The 26,736-nt window shown below is 35.6% G+C and overlaps 1 protein-coding gene across 1 annotated transcript; it reads left to right on the forward strand.

Moving 5' to 3' along the window:
- The first annotated feature begins 14,445 nt into the window (after window positions 1–14,445).
- Window positions 14,446–25,285, forward strand: LOC116137984 (two-component response regulator ARR5-like). The gene is made up of 6 exons (XM_031423681.1): window positions 14,446–14,770; window positions 14,844–14,920; window positions 15,190–15,267; window positions 15,392–15,462; window positions 16,034–16,263; window positions 24,880–25,285. The coding sequence occupies exons 1-6, from the start codon at window positions 14,635–14,637 to the stop codon at window positions 24,990–24,992; spliced, it is 705 nt and encodes a 234-aa protein (XP_031279541.1). The 5' UTR covers window positions 14,446–14,634; the 3' UTR covers window positions 24,993–25,285.
- The last annotated feature ends 1,451 nt before the right edge of the window (window positions 25,286–26,736 follow it).

A 26,736-nucleotide genomic window follows, 5' to 3' on the forward strand; every position in this document is an offset into this window, starting at 1 on the left:
GGACACAGATTATATTTTGAGAGAGATCCATGAGAGAATTTGTGGAAACCATGCAGGAGGCAGATCTCTAGCCTACAAAGTGCTTCGCCAGGGGTATTATTAACCAACAATTTTCGACAATGCAACAGACTAAGTTCAAATATGTAATAGATGCAAAGATTCACAGATATTCCGCTAGCCCCACAACAGGAATTGACCACTCTGATAACCCCCTGGCCATTTGCAATCTAAGGGATTGATTTTATCGACCATTTGCCTTAAGGAAAAGAGGGCGTTAAGTTTGCAGTAGTAGTTGTGGACTACTTCACTAAGTGGCAGAGGCCGAGCCCCTGGCAACCATCACGTCAAACAAGTTGAAGAACTTCATTTACAAAAACATTATTCGTCGGTTTGGGATTCCCCACACGGTAATAACCAACAACGGAAAACAGTTTGATGGTGAAGACTTCGGAACCTTTTACGAACAGCTCGGCATCAAGAAGAGCTTTGCCGCTGTCTATCGATCCCAAGCCAACGAACAAGTGGAAGCTATGAACAAGGTCATCAAGCACACTATTAAGAAGAAGCTCGATGCCCTGAAAAGGAGATAGGCTGATGAATTGCCTGAAGCTTTCTGGTCTTACAGGACAACAACCAGGAATTCAACAGGTAAAAGCTCGTTCTCTCTATCATACAAGTGTGAAGCAATGGCCCCGGTTGAAGTAGGAATCAGCTCATTCCAAAGAGAAGTTTTCAACAAGGAAACAAACGAAGACCTTCTCCGCTTCAGGTTGGACCTAATCGAAAAACGCTAGGCCAAGTCCCAAATAAGGCTCGCCTCATATCAGCAGTGAGCCAAACGATACTTCAATACCAAAGTCAAAAACAGAGACTTTGAAGTAGGTGATCTAGTCCTCAGAAGGGTCATCCAGGGTACCCAAAACCCAAACATAGGGGCATTTTGACCCAAATGGGAAGGTCCTTTCACGATTTCTGAAAAGCTCGTACCAAGGTCATTCTACCTAGAATGGCGAAGCAATATTGCGAGCTTAGAATGTCGAGCACTTGCAAAGGTAATACCAATAAGCAGTTTGGGTTTCACCTATATTTCTCCTTTTAATCCATTATAAGGCCGCTCACAACCAAAGCGCTTGATCAATAAAAGAGGTATTGTTTAGATTTTTCTCTGCTCGTAATTAATGTCTATAGTTCATATGTAACTATTCACCCACTCGTAAATCGCGACCTATGCAATGGTATTCCAACAAGAAAACTCGGAGTCAAGAGTCCGGAAAAGGCAACTTATCTCAAAAGCCACGCCAAAATCCAACTCTTTAAGGATGAAACGTCCTAAGTCGATGAAGTTAAACTTGATAAAATTTAAGGAAAAAAAAAGGTCGAAGGAAATCGGCCTTCAGCTAGCGACCAAAATTCGATACAAACAACTGATCCGAAATCAAAGTTACTTGTCGCAAAATATTTCCTCGCACACATCTGAAAAAGCTCTTCAAGAAGCGAGTTGCGCCTAACTTAGAGCAAATTCGGATCTCTTGTTATAAGTTCAACTAGGACAATTAAAATGACTCCGTAGAAATATAACAATCTTTGCTTAACAAGGACAGGTTGAAAAATTCTCTTTTATTGATAAAGTTCTATTACATTCAAAAAAGAAAAAAAAAATAAAAAAGGAAAAACAACGACGAAGAACAAAAAAGAATAAACAACTCTTAGGCAGCTGGAGGAGCAGGGGGGTCATCCTTGTTGTGGACTTTCGCAAGTGTACGAAATCGTGCAAGTAATAAAGTGTATAAATACGGATATTGAACCAAAGAGAATTACTATTATCAATTACCAATTAAACTATTCTATTACTATTTGATCAATCCAAATTGTATCAAGGAAAACTTAAATAAATAAAATTAACAATTGAAATTAAAAAGAGAACTGAAAAGAGAACAACTAAAATAAATCTTTGGGTTTAGAGCAAGATGATTAGACCTAGGGCAAAGATTTCACACCAACTCTTATTCATATGTATCGATCACTTATGCTAATTTTATTAAGCTCTTCCTACAGGTCAAACTCCCTAAATTTCCAATAACTTTCTCTCAAACAATTATCAAATTAACTCTTAATTACTAACCCGAATTATCTCTAATCAGATTTAAGCAATTGGAGATCATTACACTCTATGGAGTTTACTAAAACCTCACAAGTCGCGGTAACCTATCTCTAGCGTTCGCTCAACGTATGGTTTTACTACTGTAGACCAATTAAATATAATCTCTTGATCTCAACTTAGTCCATTAATTCATTCAATTCTTTAGCCCTTAAGAATCAAAAGCATTAGGCATAATAATAAAACTGAGGAAGCAATCTTAATAAAAATCATCATAAATAAATCAACATATAATCAAGAGATTGGGCTACATCTTAGCTCTAGAGAATAAATTTAGTTCATAATCAACATAAAAGAAACAATAATCTTCATTGAAAAAAGAAACATGAGTTCAAGAAAGAAATAAGAAGACTTCTCTATATTGCCAATCAAAAGCTTCAGAAATTTTGTCACTTTGATCTTCTCTTGTGTTAGCCTCCTCTAATTCTTCCCCCAAAAAATCCCCAAAATAATGCTAAAAGACTTCTATTTATATCCCACAAGGGTTAGGGTTTTAGTTTCCTTAATTCTATTTGGTTTAGGACTCTTAACCCTATTTTCCTAAACAAAAACGAATGACAAATTCTTAATTGCCGTGACTATGCCCCGGTACTGTGTTGCAGCATGGTAGCTACTAGACAAAGTGTGCTACGACACTGTGCTACAGCACAGTAATAACTCTTCTTCTTTAGTCCAAATCTCGCATCATTCCATAATACTTAAGAGATGTTGATTTTTGAGTGCGATAACGATGGAATATGGAGAAGTGGTAAACATATGAAATGTAGCCATTTGAATTAGCTTTCCAACAATCAAAGAATCGTCCTAATCTGAGTTCTAAATCTTGAGATATTTTTAAAAGACCAAGGCAAGCTCAAGCTGGAGTTTAATCTAGAATCTTCTCTTTACTTCAAACTTCCATAACTTCTTCAATTCAACTCCGATTCTTGATCCGTTTGTTTATACTCATCACTCATTCGGTTGCTGACATGATTCTTCATCCAAGCATAACATTTAGCACTAATAGCCTGAAAAACACTCAAACACACTCATGATCCCATAAAAGAATTTATGAAAATATTAAGCAACTTTACCAAATTAAGCCTAATTTCTCACAAATAATCCACATAAACCACTAAGTAAATGTGTATTTTCAAGCTCTTATCAATCCTCGACTGATCCAAAGAGTTCGCCATCAAGGGGAAGAGATGGTTCCTCGACAAAAGGGATGGCAGCGATGTCTCCAAGGTTGGGAGCCTCGCTCGGAGGAAGTGTGGTCAGGGGAACAGGATCCTCAACTTCCAGCTTGAGCCCGATCTCCTTTGCGCCTTCCTCGACCTCTTCCTGGCCTTCGCCATCATCCTCGGAGTCATTTGAGTACACGTAGGCCATTCCCTAGGCTTCAACCTTCATCCTCTCGAATTCCTTTTGATAAGCTCGCGGAAGGAAAGAAAAGTCGATCAAGGGGTAAGCCTCACATAGCTTATGCACAAGGAAGACTGACCTGTGCCAAGACTGAGTAGTGATGGCCTCGTTTAGCTCTTCAATTTGAACTCTGAGCTGCCCGGCATCAGCTTCAACCTTCTGTTGACCTTTCACCTCTTGGGCAAGGTCGAGCGAAGACTGCTTAAATTTGGCTTCCTAGTCCGATGTAGCATTTTGGGCCAAGGAAAGCTCGGAGATTAACTTATTATTGGCACCACGCTACTGCGTCAAGTTCTTCCCAGCCTTAGTTACCTTGGCTATAGCTTTGGCTCGCGCGACCTTGCTTACGTTAAGCTTGCCAAGGAACTCCCTTTCGTTGACCCCAAAGACCACCACTTCCACCCTAAGTCGTTTGAGCTCAACCTGCTTAGCTTCTTTCTCTTTCTCTACAACCTCGACCCTAGCCAGAGCATCCTCCTTAACTGTCTCCGCCACCATCCACCTCTTGTGAGTGCCTTCCAAGGTGGCGTTTCACTCTTCATATAAAAGCCTGCTTGCCATGGTAACCTAAAAATGTAAGATGAAAAGTTAATAAGTGGTGAAGATAACATGAAAATAAAAGAGGGGTCAACTACTGGTACTTTTACCGTATAGCTACACGTTAAAGCCAACATCTGGGTGGGGGGCGAGTCCTTAACAGCTGCGAATGTTTGCGGGGTGATGCAATCCTTGGCCACTGCAGCCCTAATGCCGATATGGTTGAGGAGTTAATCGATTAGCGCATCGACTGCAGCTTGGACCGCTCCGTCTATTTTCGTACTCTTCTGTTGGGACAAGCGAGATTTGCTTCCCCCAGCAGCACTTGCCTTGCCCACAGAAGCGGACTTCTTCTTGGCCAATTCTTTGGCTATTTTCTTCTTTTAGCCGCCAGTCTGCACGACGACCTCCTTGCTTGAGCCAACTTGCTGCTTGACTACTTTTTGTTTGCCCGAGGCCTTTAGAGGCTCGATCGTTTTCTTTTTGCTCGAGCCATCATGTTACTCGGATGCATTTTCCTTTCCCAAACTCCCAATTCGCTCGAGTGTTTTCTTCACCAGCCACTTTTGGGGCTCAAAGGCATTTTTCCCACCAACTGCCTTTGGGGCAGTTGTGGGCTTTTTTGTGTTTCGGCCTCCCCTAAGCTCACCACTGGCGTCCTTCATGCCGACAGTGTTAACAGGCTGCTTCGTCGTCAAAGCAATCGATGTCGATGGCTATCGCTCTCTTTTTAAGGCCTTTTGGTTTCTTGGCCTACATCTCTGTAAGAAAGGAAACAAACAATGAGCAAACTATTTACGCGGGAAAATGAACGCGAGCAATTTGTAACTTAAACATTTTTCTAAAATTGTAAGAAATTTGGCCTCGTCTCGAAAAAAGTTATACGCTTTCAGGTGTGGAAGCATGAGAAGCTCGTTGACGTTATGTTGATAGTTAGGAAGGCCGTTGAAATGCTGCAGCCTCTACAAGCTCGTGGCAAGAAGATAATTTTGCTTGACGTTAACTGCAAAACAAAAACAACTTAGTTAGCTTGGATACAAAGCTCGAAAATGACCCTTGCACACATGGGGAATCAAAATCTTACTCGCGTCCGAAGTGAAAGCGCCAGTCTCTTAGACTTCGTAAAAGAAAAACTGAGAGTCCCAATATGAGACCTTCTTTAGGACGTCGACCAGCTGGTTAAAATGTACCTTTCTTGCCTTGGAAAGGTAGTACATCTGGTCTTACCCTTTCTTGAGCCTATACAAATGGACAAGCTCTTCGACAGATGGCTCACCCAATTCTATGATCATGTACGCAATGTAAAGACCAATGAGAATGACATATGAATTTGTGGACAGTTGGAGAGGAATGATGTTGAATTGCTTTAGCACGTTATCAATAAAATGATAAGGGGGAATGGATACCCCATATCTCAGGAGGGTTTCAAAGGTTGCCACCCATCCGAGCAGAGGGTTCTAACAAGAAAATGCCCCCGAGACCATTAAATTAAACTGCAAAGCATAGGTTGCTCTTATGCGCTCCAGATCCCTAACTTTAATCGAGGATTGTGGCTCTCTTCGCAGCCTATGGATTGGAGACCGCATCAGCTGACCCAACTGTATCGAAGCATGATCAGAAGAGCCTGCTGTGTCGGGGTTTGAGCTTCGCACGACGATCTCCTCAGAGACCTCAGGGGTTGAATCCCCAAGGACAACCGAGCTTGCAGGCAAATCGAATATGCAATCGATTGTATGACTACTGCAGGAAGACATGGTAATAGCTCGCTTCTGGGTACCTGAAAAAGAAGTGAACATGTGTCAAAGCTCGAAATATTTGGCAACCAATTCACACTTGCTTCGAGATTAGACACCCAAGATAGCTCGCACCACATTACGAAAGTGCACGGCCTACTCAAGGTGTTAGTGTATGCCCTAGGAACCAATCGTGTTGTTAGTTTTAGGACATTATATCTTGTAAATGTATTATGAATAAAAGAAAGTGTTCTTATTTCACATGTTGATTTTCTGCTTCATTTATATTATATTATATTTAATATTGCATGTGAAATGTTCGGATGACACGAATCTTCAAAAGATCAAATTATCAAAGAATTCCCTACGCAAGTAATGCTAATTGGGCAATAACATTGCATAGTAGGTATGCTGAATGTCTCCATTAAATATCATGTGATGGTATTAGTGTGGGTGATTATAAGAGGTATGTCACTAAGGCATTAGCATAGATAAACGGTTAGTGAACTGTTTATCGAATACGACCAATTACGATGAATCACATGGATATTGTCAATGATGCATCGTAGGATGGTGCTAGTGTACCACTGATTCTTAGACCTGAGACATCACGGTTGGATTCAACATAGGATGCATATGGTTCATATGGTGTATAAGCACACGAGACTAGTCATGTCTTGTGTAATAAGCCGGTTTGGTCATATGTTATTCATGTGCGAGGACAAGTGATGGTCAAGATGGGATCTATTAACTCAAAATAGTCCAATCTCGAGTTTCCAGACGAACAATAAATATTGGAAAAGGAAAATCTCTGGCTAGAGTATAATGAATGTCAGATGAAAAGTAGTTTCATGTTGACAAGTTCCATTGTATCGATTGACAATTCGATTAAAGATTAAGTTAAAGGTTTTGACATACCATGAACCATTCTTAATCGGGATTAGATAATGGAGGGATTTGACTACACGGTACGTACGATCAGAATAGGTTCATTGGAGTTTACACTTCATTGTGATTTATGGGTTATGGAACATTGCTAGACGTGTACCATAATCAGTGGGAGTTTCGATTATAAAGAATTATAATGAAACATATCAAAATCAGATATTGGGCCCATGGCTAGATCATAGTGAACCAAAATGGTCACACATAAAACCAAGCTCAAGGAGAGAGAGTAATACATATTATTAATCAGATTAATGATGTTTGAACGTAAACGGTTGCATCCGAATTAATGTATTGGTGAGAAATTATTATCCATGAATAGCTAGCACTAACCAAGGGTAATAAGGATTTATTAAATATTATTATTGAATTGGATTCAATGATGGGGGCAAAAGTGCATTGGTTTTATTCTAAAGGGTTAGAATATTTAATGTAATTAAAATTTGGTCTAATTATGAATTAACCATAAAACCAAGGACTTGACATAAATGTTTATTCTCAAGTTAATTTTAAATTGTTTGAGGCCTTCCCAAAACAATTTAAAATTATACTTTATGCCCATGGTATAAAAATTAAGTTTTATACCATTTTAATTAAATTGAATCAATTAAAGCAAAATCACTCTCTCATTTTCTCTCTCACTCTCTCAGCTCTCTCTTCCTTGACTTGTGTGGATCACATTTTGAGGTTCTTCAATTTCACTTGAAGAACTAAGATTCCAAGAAAGAACATTCAAGTGTTGAATAGCAAAGGAGTAGGTAATATTCCATCCTTACCTTGAAATTTTTTGGGTTTATGTGTTATGTTTGTGTTCTACCTTGCATCCATCATCTTGTTCATCCATGTTACACCATTTCCATGTCCAAAATGCATGAATCCCGACACAAGGTCCCAGTGGCCACCGCGTTAAACCCAAGATTGTCGAAGACTCACCTGAAAACCCTATTAAAACCCTAAAATGTTGAATGTGGCCACTACAGTGACCATCATTTGATGCAAAAACCAGAAAAATAGACAAAGAAGGGGAAAAGAACCTTACCAGAGTGAGAGAAGCACAGAGGATCACCGGGAAGAGCGTCGTGATAACAATAAAACAGAAGCGGAATGCACAAGAACATCATAAAACTTTCATGGACTGAATGAGGATTCTGGCGACTTCGCCATCATTTATAGTAACTTGCATGGGAGACAAAAGGGCAGGGTTTGATAGCAGCCGTTGAGTTGTAGTGAATCTCGATCCTTCATTTGTCGAGCAATCTCAGCCTTTAAGCGTGGCCACGTGTCGACCATCCGTTGGGGGCAACGAACCGTCAAACTATTACACTGATAACCGTCGTCGCACGTCGCCTTGACTTCCCGCGTGAATAGCTGCAGTCTCCCACGCGCGACAAAACATGACTGACAAAGGTTACCACATTTAATGCAATGTGACTACATTGAAATTACATGTTTGCCCTAACTTTTGATATTTTGAGTCTGGCAAGTATCATTGGAAGTAAACAAGTGTGAAACACGTCTATCGGACATGAGCTTAACCCTATGAGCTCGACGAAACCCACATCCGAGGACCAATTATCACTCCTAGTTTGGCATCAAATCGGGCAATAGTTTTCGAAGCTTAGAATGAGCCTCGAACACTAGGGGGTAGATGTTGTGGGTGATTTTTCCACCAAGCTCGAGATATCGTGAGGATATAGCTCGACTTGGTATCAACTCAATTTCACCGGTTGTTCAACCCAACATAAGCTCGTTGACATTCAACTCGACTTGGTAGAAGCTAGTCGCGAACAACTCGAATGATCACTCAATCAATTCCCAAATAACTTCAGATCCCAGATATTGCAAGGAAGACTATATCAACAACAATCTTTGCACAATCACAGTGCCCAATCATGAGAATATCATAATTGCATTTCAAGTCAATTGTAATCCATTTATTTTCGCTCTCCTTTCTACAAATCTTGTATATAAACCCCTTACAACGATGAAAAAAGGATTACAAAATTTTCATATAACTCTAATTGTAAGCTCTCACAGCAAATACAAACACAGTGGATGTAGGCTCAAGAGTATATCTCGCCGAACCACTTTAAAAATCTCTTCATTATTTACATTATTGCATTCATTGCTTTTCATCACTGATTACTCGTAATCACACACATATTGGTTTCGATCCCACCAAGGTCGATCAGATCACTCTAGTTGGTGCAGATTTCTGTATCAACGAAACCCAAAGTTCTAAGAATAAATCTCTAATAGTAACTTAAAATTTTTATTTTTATTTTAGGATCTGAAGTTTCAAATGTCTAAACTTGAAGTCTTGAATTGTGATTTTGATATATGGATTCAACTGAAGTTCTAAATACTAAAGTTATGTTCTTATATAACTGCTAACTTGAAGTTTATAAATAATAATAACAAAAGGCTTGAAGTCAAGTTCTAATAAAAGGCACGAAGTCTAAAGAACTCAAACTTTAGAACTTGAAGTTCTAAGTTTCAAGAGTTTGACATCAAAACCTGAAGTTCTGACTCTAATTATTGTTTTCCTTTTATTACACACAATTTATTGTTATTATTGTCATTTTATTATTCTTTACTTTTTATGCAATTTATCGTTGCTTTACAATTATCGCATTTAATATTTTTAATATTGTTCTTGGATGCTAGCAATGCATCCTATGGCATGCATCCAAAAGATGCGAATTGAGGAAAAATCAATTTATCATTCCTTTACAATTTATTGTTGAATAGGCCGCTTAGAGTGGATCTGCTAGGGCATGGGCTTTGATGTAGAGCCAATTCGTGTTGGGTCACGGCGCGGCGTAGAGTCAACTATTCGTGGGCCATGGTGTCGAGCTAAATGCAATTGGGCCTGGCCAGGGCCAAGTAGGGATTTTTGCCCACACAAGGATCTAGGGAAAATCGCTCCATCAATCAAATTATATTGAAAACATCATAAAGCCCTTCAATATGGATAAGTCTCACCCCTTGAGGAACCCCAATGGCAGTTCGGTCTCTTTGATCCTAAGAATGATTCATTTAGTCCTAAATAAAACGACAAAAAGATACTTAGTCCTAAAGTACCATAATTGAATGCAATAGGTACATTATTATATTTGATATAATGTACGAGACCAAACATAGCATTTGCAATAAATTTGTTGGCAATATTAGCTTTACACCAAGTCACCAACATTGGAATGAGATCAAACATATCTTTTGTTACTTTAGTGAAACAAAAGACTAAGGATTGTTTTATCTGAAGATATATGTTAATGATCCTAAATTAGTTGGCTACGCATATGCTGGGTAGCTTTTTGGTATCCCCACAAAGCTCACTTGTAGATGAGATATGTTTTTACTTACAATGACACTGTAATATCATGACACTCTACAAAACAAACATTTGTTACTACTTCTTCCAATCATTCCAAGATTCTTGCGCTTCATGAAGCTAGCCAATAATGCATATGGTTATGATACGTCATCCATCATATAGAGAATACATGCAAGTTACCATGTACCTCAAACATTTCTACAATTATAAAGGAATACAATGTAGCATGTATTGCTCAAGTTAGGGGAGGATATATAAAAGGAGACAGAACTAAGCATATTTCACTGAAGTTCTTTTACACTCATGAATTCCAGCAAAGTTAAGAGATTGATGTCAAACAAATACGCTCTAATAATAATCTTGCAAATTTATTCACTAAGACCTTACTGATATCAACATTTGAAAATTAGTGTGTGGCATCGGTATCCAACAATGTAATAAGTAATTAAGTTAATTTTGCTATTATGAGGGGAGCATTGATCAAGGGGAGCATTGATTAGAGAGAGTTTTGAAAATGACTATTGTATAGTACATATGTGCACTATATTATTTTTTCCTTGCTCAAGTTTTATCCCATTGGGTTTTCTTAACATGGTTTTTAATGAGGTAATATGAAGCATGTCTAACATCACTTTACAGTTTCATTATAAAATTTTATTTCTTTACTTAAGTTTTTACCCTACTTGGTTTTTCCTAATGTTAAATGCAGTTATATATAAATGGTAGAAACTGTTTTTCCTAATGATAAATGCAATTATTTATAAATGGTAGAAACCAAGGGGCAATTTATTAAAAAAAAAAAAATGTGACTTTCGAACATTTGCTATCTTGCTTGCCAAATGGACACATGGTCCATATATGTCCACCTGAAGACACTTGTGTCTTGTCTTGGTAATGAACCATAGGTTTAGTGGGGGCGGTGAGTGGCTATAAATTGAGCCAATTTCATTCACTTGTGTAAAACAATAGGGAGAAAGAGTTAATAAAAGCTTCTTATTTCAGTCCTCTCCTCTTTAATCTCTTTTTTAATCCTTGTCTAGTTCCCGCCCAAAGATTAGCAAAATTATAAGTTCTCACCCCTAGTTTCATTTATTCCAAATTGACACCCTTAAATTAATAGAAAATCATATGATCTAACGTTCAAAGGGTAAAATGGTCATTAAATCTTAAATAAAAAAGAAAATTGAACATAACCCTTTACATCTCAATTTTTTTTCACAAGCACCCCTCATCCCCCAGTTGCAAAAACTTACATCTTGCCGGATTCCGTCGCCATTAGACATGACTGCCACCACCACTAGCTTCCCTCACTCATCCCCGAAAAAACTCATCCATCCCCCAGCCTCGTCCGCCTCCAATTTGGCTGGGTTTGAGCATTTTCTCCATGACTTTCCCCTCCCTTACGACTATCGAAAAAACGCAGATCAAGCCAGATTCTGGCGCCGTTTGACATCACCGCCACCGACACTAGCTTCCCTCACTCATTCCCAACAAAACCTATCCATCCCTTAGCCTCGTCCGCCTCCATTTTGGTCGAATCTGAGCATGTTCTCCATGATTTTCCCTTCCCTCGTGGCTGTTGGAAAAATCTAGATCTAGCCGAATTCTGGCGCCATTTGACATCATCGTCACCACCACCACTATCTTCCCTTACTCATGCCCAACAAAACCCATCAATCTCCCAGCCTCGTTTGCCTCTATTTTGGTCAGATCTGAGTTTTTTCTCTCGATTTTTCCCTCCCTTGCGATTGTTGGAAAAATCCAAATCTATTTTGGGTTAAAAAATAATTTACTAATTTATTTATAAGAGTATTTTGATAATAACACTCTCCATAGTGTGTTAGAACCAAAAAATCATTAACAGTGTTAATCTGAGATTTTCACAAATGTTTGGGTGGGAACATGTGGTTTACTCTTATTACAATACACCCTTAAGATTAAAACAATTGCAAATTTATTGGTCACAATCGGTTATAGATAGGTTATCGATAATCAATCCCTCTTAGATCATGGTGAATTTTGACCATTGAACAAATCTAATTATGCTTTGTATTATATGGTACAGATATTAATTACTATCATCCCCAATCTGGCAAGCAATTCCCAATGTTTATACGAATTGGGTTGGTAGGTAGAAGTAGAAGTAGAATTAGCAAAGTTTTGTTAAGAAAATTAAAAAATTAAAGTAATAATAAAATGTGATTGCTGAAATCGATACTCCTTGTAAAAGGTGCTTCGCGTTGTCACCTCAGGATTCACTACGGATTTGCAAAGGACAACAAAATCTCTTCCCATTTACACTCCATCAGAGATTCTATTCTCTTTCAAAAATTAAACCCAAAGATAAATAAAATAAATTAAAAAAAAAAAGAATGATAATGCGTAAACTCCCAAGCAGATCATGGGCATATTAAATGAGAGTAAAGAAGTCTGAACTAGGTGGAATAAATAGGTCAGGTTCGGTGGGTTAATCTTAACCCGACGGATAATAAAAAGGGTTCAATCCGAACCGTTATATGATGGATCAGGTTGAACGCAATCCGCCAACAACCCTCAGTTAGGCTGGGTTGCTATTTGTTTACAATAGTCGAATATGATGGATTGGTTCAAAAAAAATTTAAAAAAATAAAAAATTAATTATTTTTTTCAAATTTCTATCATTTTTTTAGTTCTTTTAATTAAACTATTATTAGTGAACTCTCACAAATAATTTTATACAATAATATTAAATTATACTTCTAAATCATAAATATTAAAATATATAAAACTTCGTAATATTTGACACATTGTTATTATTATTTTTGATGGTACATAAAATATAAAAAAATTAAATATTGAAGTCTTATTCTCAAATTTCTATGTCTTGTATAAAATATAATTCATTCTTATGCTAAAGTTTCATCAATTAAATGAATAAATCTAATTTTTCTTATATTACAATTTTATTATATTAAAATTGAATTAATATTTGAAATGTTAATAAAAAAATTAATTTAATTGAATTATTGATATTTAAAAAGCTAACTAAAAATAATTTTATTTATTTATTTATAAATCGTTAATTAAATAAAACAAAAAAATAAGATTAATCCGACCTGATCCGTAATCTAACCCAATAAATTAGGATTAATGGGTCGGACTGAACCAATTATTTCTTAAAAAATGATGGGCCTAATCTGATCTGTCTTTGTTGGCGGATGGATTAGGAACAATATGTCAAAAGCGGCGGTTTACTTTTCCACCTCATCACGCAAATGGAGAAAAATAACAGAACCCACTTTAATTAATTAATTAATTAATTTAAATTTTAATTAATATGGGATGTGGAGCACTACCATGAGAGGTCCATGACCCACTCTCTACCGTATCAAAACCTAAGATTGTGTTACCGTACATCAGTAATTTAAAAAAAAAAAATTGAGGTGACAATTAAGTGATTAACTGCTCACAGCCAGTCCGAGGGCGGCTTACTATTTTGCCGCCGCCGCTGCGCCCCACTCAACCTTTTCTTTTACTAATTTTCGAAACCTAACATACCTCCGCTTTAGGTCAGGTTTCTAATTATAAATATTTGACTTGAGTGTCTTGAGACCTTTGGTCAAACCGTGTCTTTCTAATTTTCCAGTTCTTTAACATCTGTAAAAGTTCTACTTTATAACAAAAGTTTTATCATATCAAAACCACAGGCCGATCGTATTATTAATTTATTATTAGCTTTTAGAAAAAAAGAAAAAGTGAGATCTTCATATAAGATATTGGGTTGCTGTAGACTTTAGTTGATATGAAAATATTTATCATTTATTTATTTTGATTTTGGGATAAATTTAATAATATCAGATGTAAATATAGATCTCATGATTAAGGGATAAAAATAAAAGGTTATCAAAGTGTAAGATTTACTCTAATCAATGACCATTAAAATCAGTTGATAAAAATGAAACAAGAAATCAAAAATATTGGCGGTGTTATTGATTTGATGATTTGATTGAAGAACAGAGTGGAGGTTTTATCTGTGTGCTGTGGGTCAGAGAATGCCGGTCAAAGAGAAGACGAGGGGACCATGGTGAGATCTTGAGAAAATCTAAGAAGAACCCAAGAGTCAAAATCCTCGACTCAACATATACACGTTATAATATATACGGTTTGTCTTCTCCCTGACACAAACTGGTCCTACAAATATTTCCCAAGAAATTTTAGTAAATTGACACGACAAATAACAAGTTGCCACATAATGCTCATCCCAACTGCTACTTCTTAAAAAGAAAGATTTGCTAAGATCTTACGATATTTGGATCCTCAGAATCTCATGCCTTTATCTCTCTCTCTCTCTCTCTCTCTTTCCCTTTACCTTTCCCTTCCTGGCATTTGCCTTGCCTTATTTAAAAAGTTAAAGCACAAGGTCCCGTGTCACTTATTATTTTCTTTCTTGCATATACAACACAAGTTTTCAAAGAAAACCCACCAACGGATCCTGCATTTGACGCGTAAAGTGAGATTCTTTTTTAATTTGAGGATTGGAAATGGCAACGGCAACGGCAACGGCTGCTGAGGTTTACGGTACACCGTCTGATGAGGAGTTGCATGTTCTTGCTGTTGATGACAGTTATGTTGATCGTAAGGTTATTGAAAGGTTGCTCAAGGTGTCGGCTTGTAAAGGTATGTGTTTTTTTGGGGGTGGTGAGATGGATAAAAGATGTTTGTGAAGCTGATTGAATTTGGGTTCTTGCAGTCACGGCTGTGGAAAGTGGAATAAGAGCTCTGCAATATCTGGGATTGGATGGAGGGAAGAGCTCGGTTGATTTTGATGTAAGCTAATATTGCTTTAAATTTTTCTTTTTGTGTTTGTGTTTGGTTGATGAGAAAATGGAACAGGGCAAAAAGTTAATAAACTTTCATGAGAATAACAGAGATAATATGATGGACTGTGAAATTTTTATTTTTTTTTTCCTCCTTTTTGGTTAGGCCAAGTTGAGATGATTTTTTTTTTTCTACATTTTTCTCAGCAACCGAAAAGTTATTGCAAATTAAGTTTATTCTTTTCTTGTTCTTTTGAATGATAATTTGTTGATTTACAGGCTCTGAAGGTGAATCTGATCATGACTGATTACTCTATGCCTGGGATGACTGGTTACGAACTGCTCAAAAAGATCAAGGTCAGTTCTTTAGGCCTTCCCCTTTTTCTTTCAAGGACATTTTCTGAGGCCACTGTATCTCTATGATGAGATTTCATTCTATAACCTGTTATGCTGATCTGTTATTTAATCTACGTTTGAGCAGGAATCATCAGCTTTCAGAGAAATCCCAGTTGTGATAATGTCATCTGAAAATATTCTGACTCGTATTGACAGGTATAATTTTTTTTCATCTCTTCTTTAGGGTTTAGGGTGTGAATGCATTTTGATTGCAAATCAATTCTTGACACAACACAATCTAGGGAGTCCTTGGATGTTAATAAATATTTGGGCTCTATTTGATTTGAATTGAAATCATGTGCCTGTGAAATTGTTCTGATCGAAATCTGTTGAGTTAATCAGTATTTCCAGCCTGTTTTCATACTCATAATAGGGTGTGATTGTTATTGCATTACTAGGGACATAATAATGGAGATGTCACAAATATTGATGCCACTATTGTGTTCTGCAGACACCTTTTGTGGGTTCTTTAAACGAAAACATATTATAAAAACCTGCACATGGTGTTATCTTGTTGATTGGAACTACTGTGTAATTTAGAATTAAGGAAGAGAAGGATCCGAATCTTAATATCTTGAATGTTTAGAAGCAAAATATTATTTATTATATGTTTATCTTAATATTGTTCCAAAATTAAGTACCCAACCAATCAACTTGATCATATTGTTTCAGAACAATGTTTACAGCAACCCCATTGACAAGCTTCCTTTGTTTTACTGAAAATCAGGTGTTTGGAAGAAGGTGCAGAGGATTACATAGTGAAGCCTGTAAAACTATCTGATGTTAGAAGGCTAAAAGAATTCATAATTAAAGGGGAATTAGAGGAAAATTCCAAGACAAGACATCAGAAGAGGAAGCAAAGGGATGAGGATCAGCCCTCATCTTCATCATCATCATCATCATCATCATCATCATCCTCGCCAACAACTTCACTATCATTCTTGCAGTTGCCTGCTGGTGATGATGCATCATCTTCCGACCCACCATCTTCTCCATCATCACCGCTTAGTCAGCCGGAGCTCCTACTGGGTAGTCCCTCCAAGCGGTCTAAATTGCTTGACAGAGACTGATATGAGTGGCAAAGATTTGCCGTTTATTGTCTATAATCAGTAGTTTACTCACAACCCCCAAGTAGAAGATTAGTTTTGTTTTATTTATGTGTGTAGTCTGGCCTACATACATGCTGACTTGAAAGTTTAATTAGAACCAAATAAAAAGGTGAAAATTATGTAAGAAATGTAAAGAAAATCTTCTTGTACGTTTTGTGGGAGATGAAAACTTAATTGAAATCAGTGAAATCCCAAATGTGAGGGGATAAATTAATTTATCATCCTTGGGTTCCTTAATCTCGGTATTTGGTACTGGTAAAAGTTTAGTTTAACATCTGAATATGATTATCGTAATTTGCATTCAACTTTCTGGAGATGAACTTGTAAAAGGTAATAGACTTTTTGTACAGTCTAAAATGAAATATTAGTGTATGGGACTTCGAAAATCACTCTGCCCAAAATGACTGGCTGATAATTCAAGAACTAATGGCGTCTTGGGTTGAACGCAGAAACTCGCTTCAACAGTTCATCTTTAGCTTTTTGGGATGACCAAGAAACAAGTACAGTGCCGCAGTTTCTTACTGTGGTGTTTGGTTGCGGGTTATTTTCTATTGTCGAGGTGGGTTGTTTTCTATTATGGGGACTATATTATCATATTTAATTGTCTAAGTAATATAAAATATAAGATAGTGTTAATCTTTTAAAATTAATAATAATTATTGTTTTTAAAATCAATAATAACTATTGTTAGCGATATAGGATATTATTTGGGGCCGTTTTGGTAGGAGGTATTTAATATAATAGGGATTTATTTTATAAGATTTTGGTGTTTAGTTTGCAAATAACAAAATATTATGATAATCTTTTATTGTAAATAATATTTACTGTTTGTAATATGAGGGATAATCTTATTATTTTATTAGGGGATGTTATTAAAACATTATTGGAGTAATCTGATTTTTTTACCTATTTTATCGTTAATTAAAAACCGTTTTAGACACAATTGCTCTCAAATGTCTACCAAATAACAATTATCCGGTCTCCCTACATTTGAGAAATTAGCTAAAACACATCAGCCACAAAAAGTTTAAAAGTGAACAAAATACCCCCAACCACCGACCGCCGGTGTCAATCGTCGTAATAGTGCATGACTAGCGAGACCTGGCCAGTTGTGCGTTAGTAAGGACTTTTTCGACCAAACTTGGTGATTCTATGGCTGAAAAACAACCAAATCTAACGACCATAGATCTGGTCGTTTTTCGGCCATGAATTTGTGATCCATGGTCATTTCCGACTTTGTTGGCTCACGACCGATCATATATGACCAATCGTGCGCTATTTTGTCGACTGTCGGTGGTGGCTGACTACCAGCAGTAGCTTGGGGTGATTTTGCTATAAATTAAAGTTTTATATGATTATAGTGTTTTAACAAAATTTCAAATGTAAGAGGTTAAAAGAAATGATTCAAAAAATAATATTAAAAAATACTATTATATTAATATTAAAAAATGGGGGAAATTTAGTAATTTATATAACATACTCACTCACCCATTTATCTTCCCAACCAAACATATTATTCATCAATTTATTCGAACCAACCAAACATAATTTCCAAACATTTCCAGTAATCTTCAAGGTGATATTTCTTTCCGTTAATATAATATACCTCTATAATAAAACATTATATGATCCAAACGCCCTATTGATAATGTTAATTTTGTTACAATTTTACTTCTTATTAATAAAAATTTTGGACAATAATGCCTTTATTTTGAAATTAATTTACATGAACCTATCATTGCAATTATATCCCTAATTAATTAAGTTTTTTAATATTAATGTCTTTGTATTTAAAACAAATTGTCGGCCACCCAACACCACCACCGGCCACCGACAGTGGCTTGGAGTAGGTGGAGGTGATTTTGTTAAATAACATACTCAGCAATTTATTTCTCCTAACTAAATGTATCAATATAACATATTAACCAATTTATTTCAATTTAACCAAACATATTTTTCTAAATAATATATCTTTTCATTAATATAATATTTTCAATAATACAACATTCTCTAAACCAAACACACTGACAAAATAATGTTTCCTTCCGTTTGACTTCAAGATACGAAGCATATCATAGGTGTTGCATGTGAAAGGAATCTAATATCTGTTGGGTAAGGTATTATTCTTGGTTAAATGCTTCACCTTTTCCCATCTACTACAGCAAATCAAGTATCTTTGTATTTTAAATTTTAAATATGGCTGACGCTATCTGAATTTTTATGGTATAATATAGGAATAGCTAAAATTTATTTCTCAATAACACTTCCAAATTCTGTTGAATTCTTTAAATCCACTACAGGAACACCAAGATAAATACATAATTATTCGGGGTATCTACATTCTTATCACTCCCATAAATGGGGATGGTGCACAACTTTTAAAGCTTCTAGTTCTAATATCACCAAATCATTAAATGGACTGCAGGCTTTTCACTTTCATATTTATGTCTAGCCCATTCAGTCATCCCTGAGTTTGTGTTGATTTGAGAGTAGCAGCAGCAGCATGTCTTGTAGCGTTTAAACCCATGGAGGTCTTTAAAGGAACAACAATGCAAATCAAAGATATAACTTGGGTTCAGGCCCTAGTTTCCGACTTTAGAAAAGAAAGAAAACTAGATCAGTTAGAACATTTTGACAATACTGTGATGCCGAGTGGCAGCTTGCAAGACATTCGGGTCTGGTCTTCAAAGTTTTTCTTGATTATTTTATTCTAATTTGATAATACTAACAATGCAACGAAGGATGTTCCAAGAGATCAAATTATATTTATAGACTTTGTTGTCGATTACATTGAAGTTGTGCAAGGCCGGCTAAAACTATACTTGCATCGAAAACTGGCTAACTCACTTAAAGGTCCTTCTGCCTGCAACAATCATATAGTAATCAAAATCTGAGAATATTATTGTCCCTTTTGTTAAGATATTATTGTCCCTTTTGTTAAGACTTTTTCAGCAAGAGTTAAGCAAATCCAACCAACAACAACTACCTTCATTGAAACTGTCAGCTAACAGAACCAATCTGCACGACAGAAAAATTTACTCCCACTGCCTAAAATCACATAGCATTGAAACAACAACAGAAAAATTTACTCACATTGCCTAAAATCACATAGCATTGAAACAACAACAGAAAAATTACTCTTTGAGAAAATGGTCCACCCATGTCCTTTACTTCTCTTTTTGTTGTGCTTCTTACTACTTGTTTTCCTTTCTTCTTCCCGGTAGGATTCTTCAAAGAAAGTTGATAGTTTCTCTTTCCTGCGGAACAAATTCCAGCAATGCCACCACCTACATCAGATCGAAGCATTGTCAAGACCATTGCTGCCACAGCTGCAATTACTCTAGTTATTGCTGGAGTGGCGTTCTTATTCTTCCAAAGAATAGCAAAACACCGCAAGAAAACTAAAACCAACTCAAGCTTCCGTCGAATTGAGGGTACATAAGTGATTACGTGCTCACAGCCAGTCCGAGGGCGGCTTACTATTTTGCCGCCGCCGCTGCGCCCCCCTCAACCTTTTCTTTTACTAATTTTCGAAACCTAACATACCTCCGCTTCTTAGGTCAGGTTTCTATTATAAATATTTGACTTGAGTGTCTTGAGACCTTTGGTCAAACCGTGTCTTTCTAATTTCCAGTTCTTTAACATCGTAAAAGTTCTACTTTATAGCAAAAGTTTTATCATATCAAACCACAGGCCGATCGTATTATTAATTTATTATTACTTTTAGAAAAAAAGAAAAGTGAGATCTTCATTAAGATATTGGGTTGCTGTAGACTTTAGTTGATATGAAATATTTATCATTATTTATTTTGATTTTGGGATAAATTTAATAATATCAATGTAAATATAGATCTCATGATTAAGGAAATATAAAGGTTATCAAGTGTAAGATTTACTCTAATCAATGACCATTAAAATCAGTTGTAAAAAAATGAAACAAGAACAAAAATATTGGCGGTGTTATTGATTTATGATTTGATTGAAGAACAGAGTGGGGGTTTTATCTGTGTGCTGTGGGTCAGAGAATGCCGGTCAAAGAGAAGACGAGGGGACCATGGTGAATCTTGAGAAAATCTAAGAAGACCCAAGAGTCAAAATCCTCGACTCAACATATACACGTTATAATATATACGGTTTGCTTCTCCCTGACACAAACTGGTCCTACAAATATTTCCCAAGAAATTTTAGTAAATTGACACGACAAATAAAGTTGCCACATAATGCTCATCCCAACTGCTACTTCTTAAAAGAAAGATTTGCTAAGATCTACGATATTTGGACTCCAGAATCTCATGCCTTTATCTCTCTCTCTTACCCTTTACCTTTCCCTTCCGTGCATTTGCCTTGCCTTATTTAAAAATTAAAGCACAAGGTCCCGTGTCACTTATTATTTTCTTTCTTGCATATACAACACAGTTTTCAAAGAAAACCCACCAACGGATCCCTGCATTTGACGCGTAAGGTGAGATTCTTTTTTAATTTGAGGATTGGAAATGGCAACGGCAACGGCTGCTGAGGTTTCGGTACACCGTCTGATGGGAGTTGCATGTTCTTGCTGTTGATGACAGTTATTTTGATCGTAAGGTTATTGAAAGGTTGCTCAAGGTTCGGCTTGTAAAGGTATGTGTTTTTTTTGGGGGAGGTGAGATGGTAAAAGGTTTGTGAAGCTGATTGAATTTGGTTCTTGCAGTCACGGCTGTGGAAAGTGGAATAAGCGCTCTGAATATCTGGGATTGGATGGAGGGAAGAGCTCGGTTGATTTTGATGTAAGCTAATATTGCTTTAAATTTTTCTTTTTGTGTTTGTGTTTGGTTGATGAGAAATGGAACAGGGCAAAAAGTTATAAACTTTCATGAGAATAAGAGAGATAATATCATGGACTGTGAATTTTTATTTGTTTTCCTCCTTTTTGGTTAGGCCAAGTTGAGATGATTTTTTTTGTCTACATTTTCTCATCAACCGAAAAGTATTGCAAATTAAGTTTATTCTTTCTTGTTCTTTTGAATGATAATTTGTTGATTTACAGGCTCTGAAGGTGAATCTGATCATGACTGACTACTCTATGCCTGGGATGACTGGTTACGAACTGCTCAAAAAGACAGGTCAGTTCTTTAGGCCTTCCCCTTTTTCTTTCAAGGACATTTCTGAGGCCACTGTACTCTATGATGAGATTTCATTCTATAACCTGTTATGCTGATCTGTTATTTAATCTACGTTTGAGCAGGAATCATCAGCTTTCAGAGAAATCCCAGTTGTGATAATGTCATCTGAAAATATTCTGACTCGTATTGACAGGATAATTTTTTTTCATCTCTTCTTTAGGGTTTAGGGTGTGAATGCATTTGATTGCAAATCAATTCTGACACAACACAATCTGGGAGTCCTTGGATGTTAATAAATATTTGGGCTCTATTTGATTTGAATTGAAATCATGTGCCTGTGAAATTGTTCTGATCGAAATCGTGTGAGTTAATCATATTCCCAGCCTTGTTTCATACTCATATAGGGTGTGATTGTTATTGCATTACTAGGGACATAATAATGGAGATGTCACAAATATTGATGCCACTATTGTGTTCTGCAGATACCTTTTGTGAGTTTTTTAACGAAAACATATTATAAAAACCTGCACATGGTGTTATCTTGTTGATGAACTACTGTGTAATTTAGAATTAAGGAAGAGAGATCCGAATCTTAATATTTTGAATGAGTGTTAGAAGCAAAATATTATTTATTATATGTTTATCTTAATATTGTTCCAAAATTAAGTACCCACCAACCAACTTGGATCATATTGTTCAGAACAAGTTTACAGCAACCCCATTGACAGGTTTCCTTTGTTTTCTGAAAATCAGGTGTTTGGAAGAAGGTGCAGAGGATTACATAGTAAAGCCTGTAAAACTAGCTGATGTTAGAAGGCTAAAAGAATTCATAATTAAAGGGGATTAGAGAACACTCCAAGACAAGACACAGAAGAGGAAGCAAGGGATGAGGATCAGCCCTCATCTTCATCATCATCATCATCATCATCATCATCTCCTCGCCAACAACTTCACTATCATTCTTGCAGTTGCCTGCTGGTGATGATGCATCATCCTCCGACCCACCATCTTCTCCATCATCACCGCTTAGTCAGCCGGAGCTCCTACTGGGTAGTCCCTCCAAGGCGTCTAAATTGCTTGACAGGACTGATAGAGTGGCAAGAATTTGCCGTTTATTGTCTATAATCAGTAGTTTACTCACAACCCCCAAGTAGAAGATTAGTTTTGTTTTATTTATGTGTGTAGTCTGGCCTACATACAGCTGACTTGAAAGTTAATATAACCAAATAAAAAGGTGAAAATTATGTAAGAAATGTAAAGAAAATCTTCTTGTACGTTTTGTGGGAGATGAAAACTTAATTGAAATCAGTGAAATCCCAAATGTGAGGGGATAAATTAATTTATCATCCTTGGGTTCCTTAATCTCGGTATTGGTACTGGTAAAAGTTTAGTTTAACATCTGAATGATTATCGTAATTTGCATTCACTTCTGGAGATGAACTTGTAAAAGGTAATGACTTTTTGTACAGTCTAAAATGAATATTAGTGTATGGGACTTCGAAAATCACTCTGCCCAATACTGGCTATAATTCAAGAACTAATGCGTCTTGGGTTGAACGCAGAAACTCGCTTCAACAGTTCATCTTTAGCTTTTTGGGATGACCAAGAACAGTACAGTGCCGCAGTTTCTTACTGTGGTGTTGGTTGCGGTGTATTTTCTATTGTCGAGTGGGTTGTTTCTATTATGGACTATATTATCATATTTATTGTCTAAGTAATATAAAATATAAGATAGTGTTAATCTTTTAAAATTAATAATATATTGTTTTAAATCAATAATAACTATTGTTAGCGATATAGGATATTATTTGGGGGCCGTTTTGGTAGGAGGTATTTAATATAATAGGGATTTATTTATAAGATTTTGGTGTTTAGTTTGCAAATAACAAATATTATGATAATCTTTTATTGTAAATAATATTTACTGTTTGTAATATGAGGATAATCTTATTATTTTATTAGGGATGTTATTAAAACATTATTGGAGTAATCTGATTTTTTTACCTATTTTATCGTTAATTAAAAACCGTTTTAATCACAGCAAAGTTTTGTTAAGAAAATTAAAAAATTAAAGTAATAATAAAATGTGATTGCTGAAATCGATACTCCTTGTAAAAGGTGCTTCGCGTTGTCACCTCAGGATTCACTACGGATTTGCAAAGGACAACAAAATCTCTTCCCATTTACACTCCATCAGAGATTCTATTCTCTTTCAAAAATTAAACCCAAAGATAAATAAAATAAATTAAAAAAAAAAAGAATGATAATGCGTAAACTCCCAAGCAGATCATGGGCATATTAAATGAGAGTAAAGAAGTCTGAACTAGGTGGAATAAATAGGTCAGGTTCGGTGGGTTAATCTTAACCCGACGGATAATAAAAAGGGTTCAATCCGAACCGTTATATGATGGATCAGGTTGAACGCAATCCGCCAACAACCCTCAGTTAGGCTGGGTTGCTATTTGTTTACAATAGTCGAATATGATGGATTGGTTCAAAAAAAATTTAAAAAAATAAAAAATTAATTATTTTTTTCAAATTTCTATCATTTTTTTAGTTCTTTTAATTAAACTATTATTAGTGAACTCTCACAAATAATTTTATACAATAATATTAAATTATACTTCTAAATCATAAATATTAAAATTTATAAAACTTCGTAATATTTGACACATTGTTATTATTATTTTTTATGGTACGTAAAATATAAAAAAATTAAATATTGAAGTCTTATTCTCAAATTTCTATGTCTTGTATAAAATATAATTCATTCTTATGCTAAAGTTTCATCAATTAAATGAATAAATCTAATTTTTCTTATATTACAATTTTATTATATTAAAATTGAATTAATATTTGAAATGTTAATAAAAAAATTAATTTAATTGAATTATTGATATTTAAAAAGCTAACTAAAAATAATTTTATTTATTTATTTATAAATCGTTAATTAAATAAAACAAAAAAATAAGATTAATCCGACCTGATCCGTAATCTAACCCAATAAATTAGGATTAATGGGTCGGACTGAACCAATTATTTCTTAAAAAATGATGGGCCTAATCTGATCTGTCTTTGTTGGCGGATGGATTAGGAACAATATGTCAAAAGCGGCGGTTTACTTTTCCACCTCATCACGCAAATGGAGAAAAATAACAGAACCCACTTTAATTAATTAATTAATTAATTTAAATTTTAATTAATATGGGATGTGGAGCACTACCATGAGAGGTCCATGACCCACTCTCTACCGTATCAAAACCTAAGATTGTGTTACCGTACATCAGTAATTTAAAAAAAAAANTCATCATCATCATCATCCTCGCCAACAACTTCACTATCATTCTTGCAGTTGCCTGCTGGTGATGATGCATCATCTTCCGACCCACCATCTTCTCCATCATCACCGCTTAGTCAGCCGGAGCTCCTACTGGGTAGTCCCTCCAAGCGGTCTAAATTGCTTGACAGAGACTGATATGAGTGGCAAAGATTTGCCGTTTATTGTCTATAATCAGTAGTTTACTCACAACCCCCAAGTAGAAGATTAGTTTTGTTTTATTTATGTGTGTAGTCTGGCCTACATACATGCTGACTTGAAAGTTTAATTAGAACCAAATAAAAAGGTGAAAATTATGTAAGAAATGTAAAGAAAATCTTCTTGTACGTTTTGTGGGAGATGAAAACTTAATTGAAATCAGTGAAATCCCAAATGTGAGGGGATAAATTAATTTATCATCCTTGGGTTCCTTAATCTCGGTATTTGGTACTGGTAAAAGTTTAGTTTAACATCTGAATATGATTATCGTAATTTGCATTCAACTTTCTGGAGATAAACTTGTAAAAGGTAATAGACTTTTTTAACAGTCTAAAATGAAATATTAGTCTATGGGACTTCGAAAATCACTCTGCCCAAAATGACTGACTGATAATTCAAGAACTAATGGCTTCTTGGGTTGAACGCAGAAACTCACTTGCTTCAACAGTTCATCTTTAGCTATTTGGGATGACCAAGAAACAAGTACAGTGCCGCAGTTTCTTACTGTGTTGTTTGGTTGCGGGTTATTTTCTATTGTCGAGGTGCGTTGTTTTCTATTATGGGGACTATATTATCATATTTAATTGTCAAAAGTAATAGTATAAAATATAAAAAAGAAGTTAATCTTCTAAAATTAATAATAATTATTGTTAACAACATAGGATATTTTATTTAGGAACCGTTTTGATCCGGGGATATATAAGATAATAGGGATAATTTTTGTTTATTTTATAAGATTATGGTGTTTAGTTTACAAGTAACAAAATATTATGGTAATCTTTTATTATAAATAGTATTTATTGTTGATAATGTTTAGGATAATCTTATTATTTTGTTAGAGGGTGTTATTAAAATATTATTAGAATAATATGATTTTTCTATCTATTTTGTCCTTAATTAAAAACCATTTCAGACACAATTACTCTCAAATGTCTACCAAATAACAATTAGTTGGCCTTCCTACATTTGAGAAATTAGCTAAAACATCTTAGCCACAAAAAGTTTAAAAGTTAATAAAATACCCCCAGCCATCCAACCACCGACCGTCGACATCAATCACAGTACTGATGCACGACCGGCAAGATCTGATCAGTCGTGCATTGGTAAGGCCTTTTTCGGCCAGACCTGGTGATTCTATGACTGTTTCACGACCATAGATTTGGTTGTTTTTCGGCCATGGATTTGTGATCCATGGTCATTTCCGACTTTGCCGACGCACGAACAATCATATGCGGCCAATCGTGCGCTATTTTGTCAACTGTCGGCGGTGGCTGGCTGCCAGCAGTGGCTGAGGGTGGGTGTGGGGGTCATTTTACTACAAATTAAAGTTTTATATAACTATGGTGTTTTAAAAAAAATTCAAATGTTGAGGGTTAAAAGAATTGATTCAAAAAATAATAATAAAAAAATTTATTATATTAATATTTAAAAAAATAGGACAATTTAGTAATTTATATAACATACCCACCATTTATCTTCCCAATGAAACATATTATTCATCAATTTATTCGAACCAACCAAACACAATTTCTAAACATTCTCAGCAATCTTCAAGTTGATATTTCTTTCTATTTAATACAATATATCCTTACAATAAAACATTATATGATCCAAACGCTCCATTGGTAATGTTATTTTTGTTACAATTTTACTTCTTATTAATAAAAATTTTAGACAATAATGC

This window comes from Pistacia vera, unplaced genomic scaffold (genome assembly GCF_008641045.1).
Source record: "Pistacia vera cultivar Batoury unplaced genomic scaffold, PisVer_v2 Contig1099, whole genome shotgun sequence".
NCBI classification, from domain to species: Eukaryota; Viridiplantae; Streptophyta; class Magnoliopsida; order Sapindales; family Anacardiaceae; genus Pistacia; species Pistacia vera.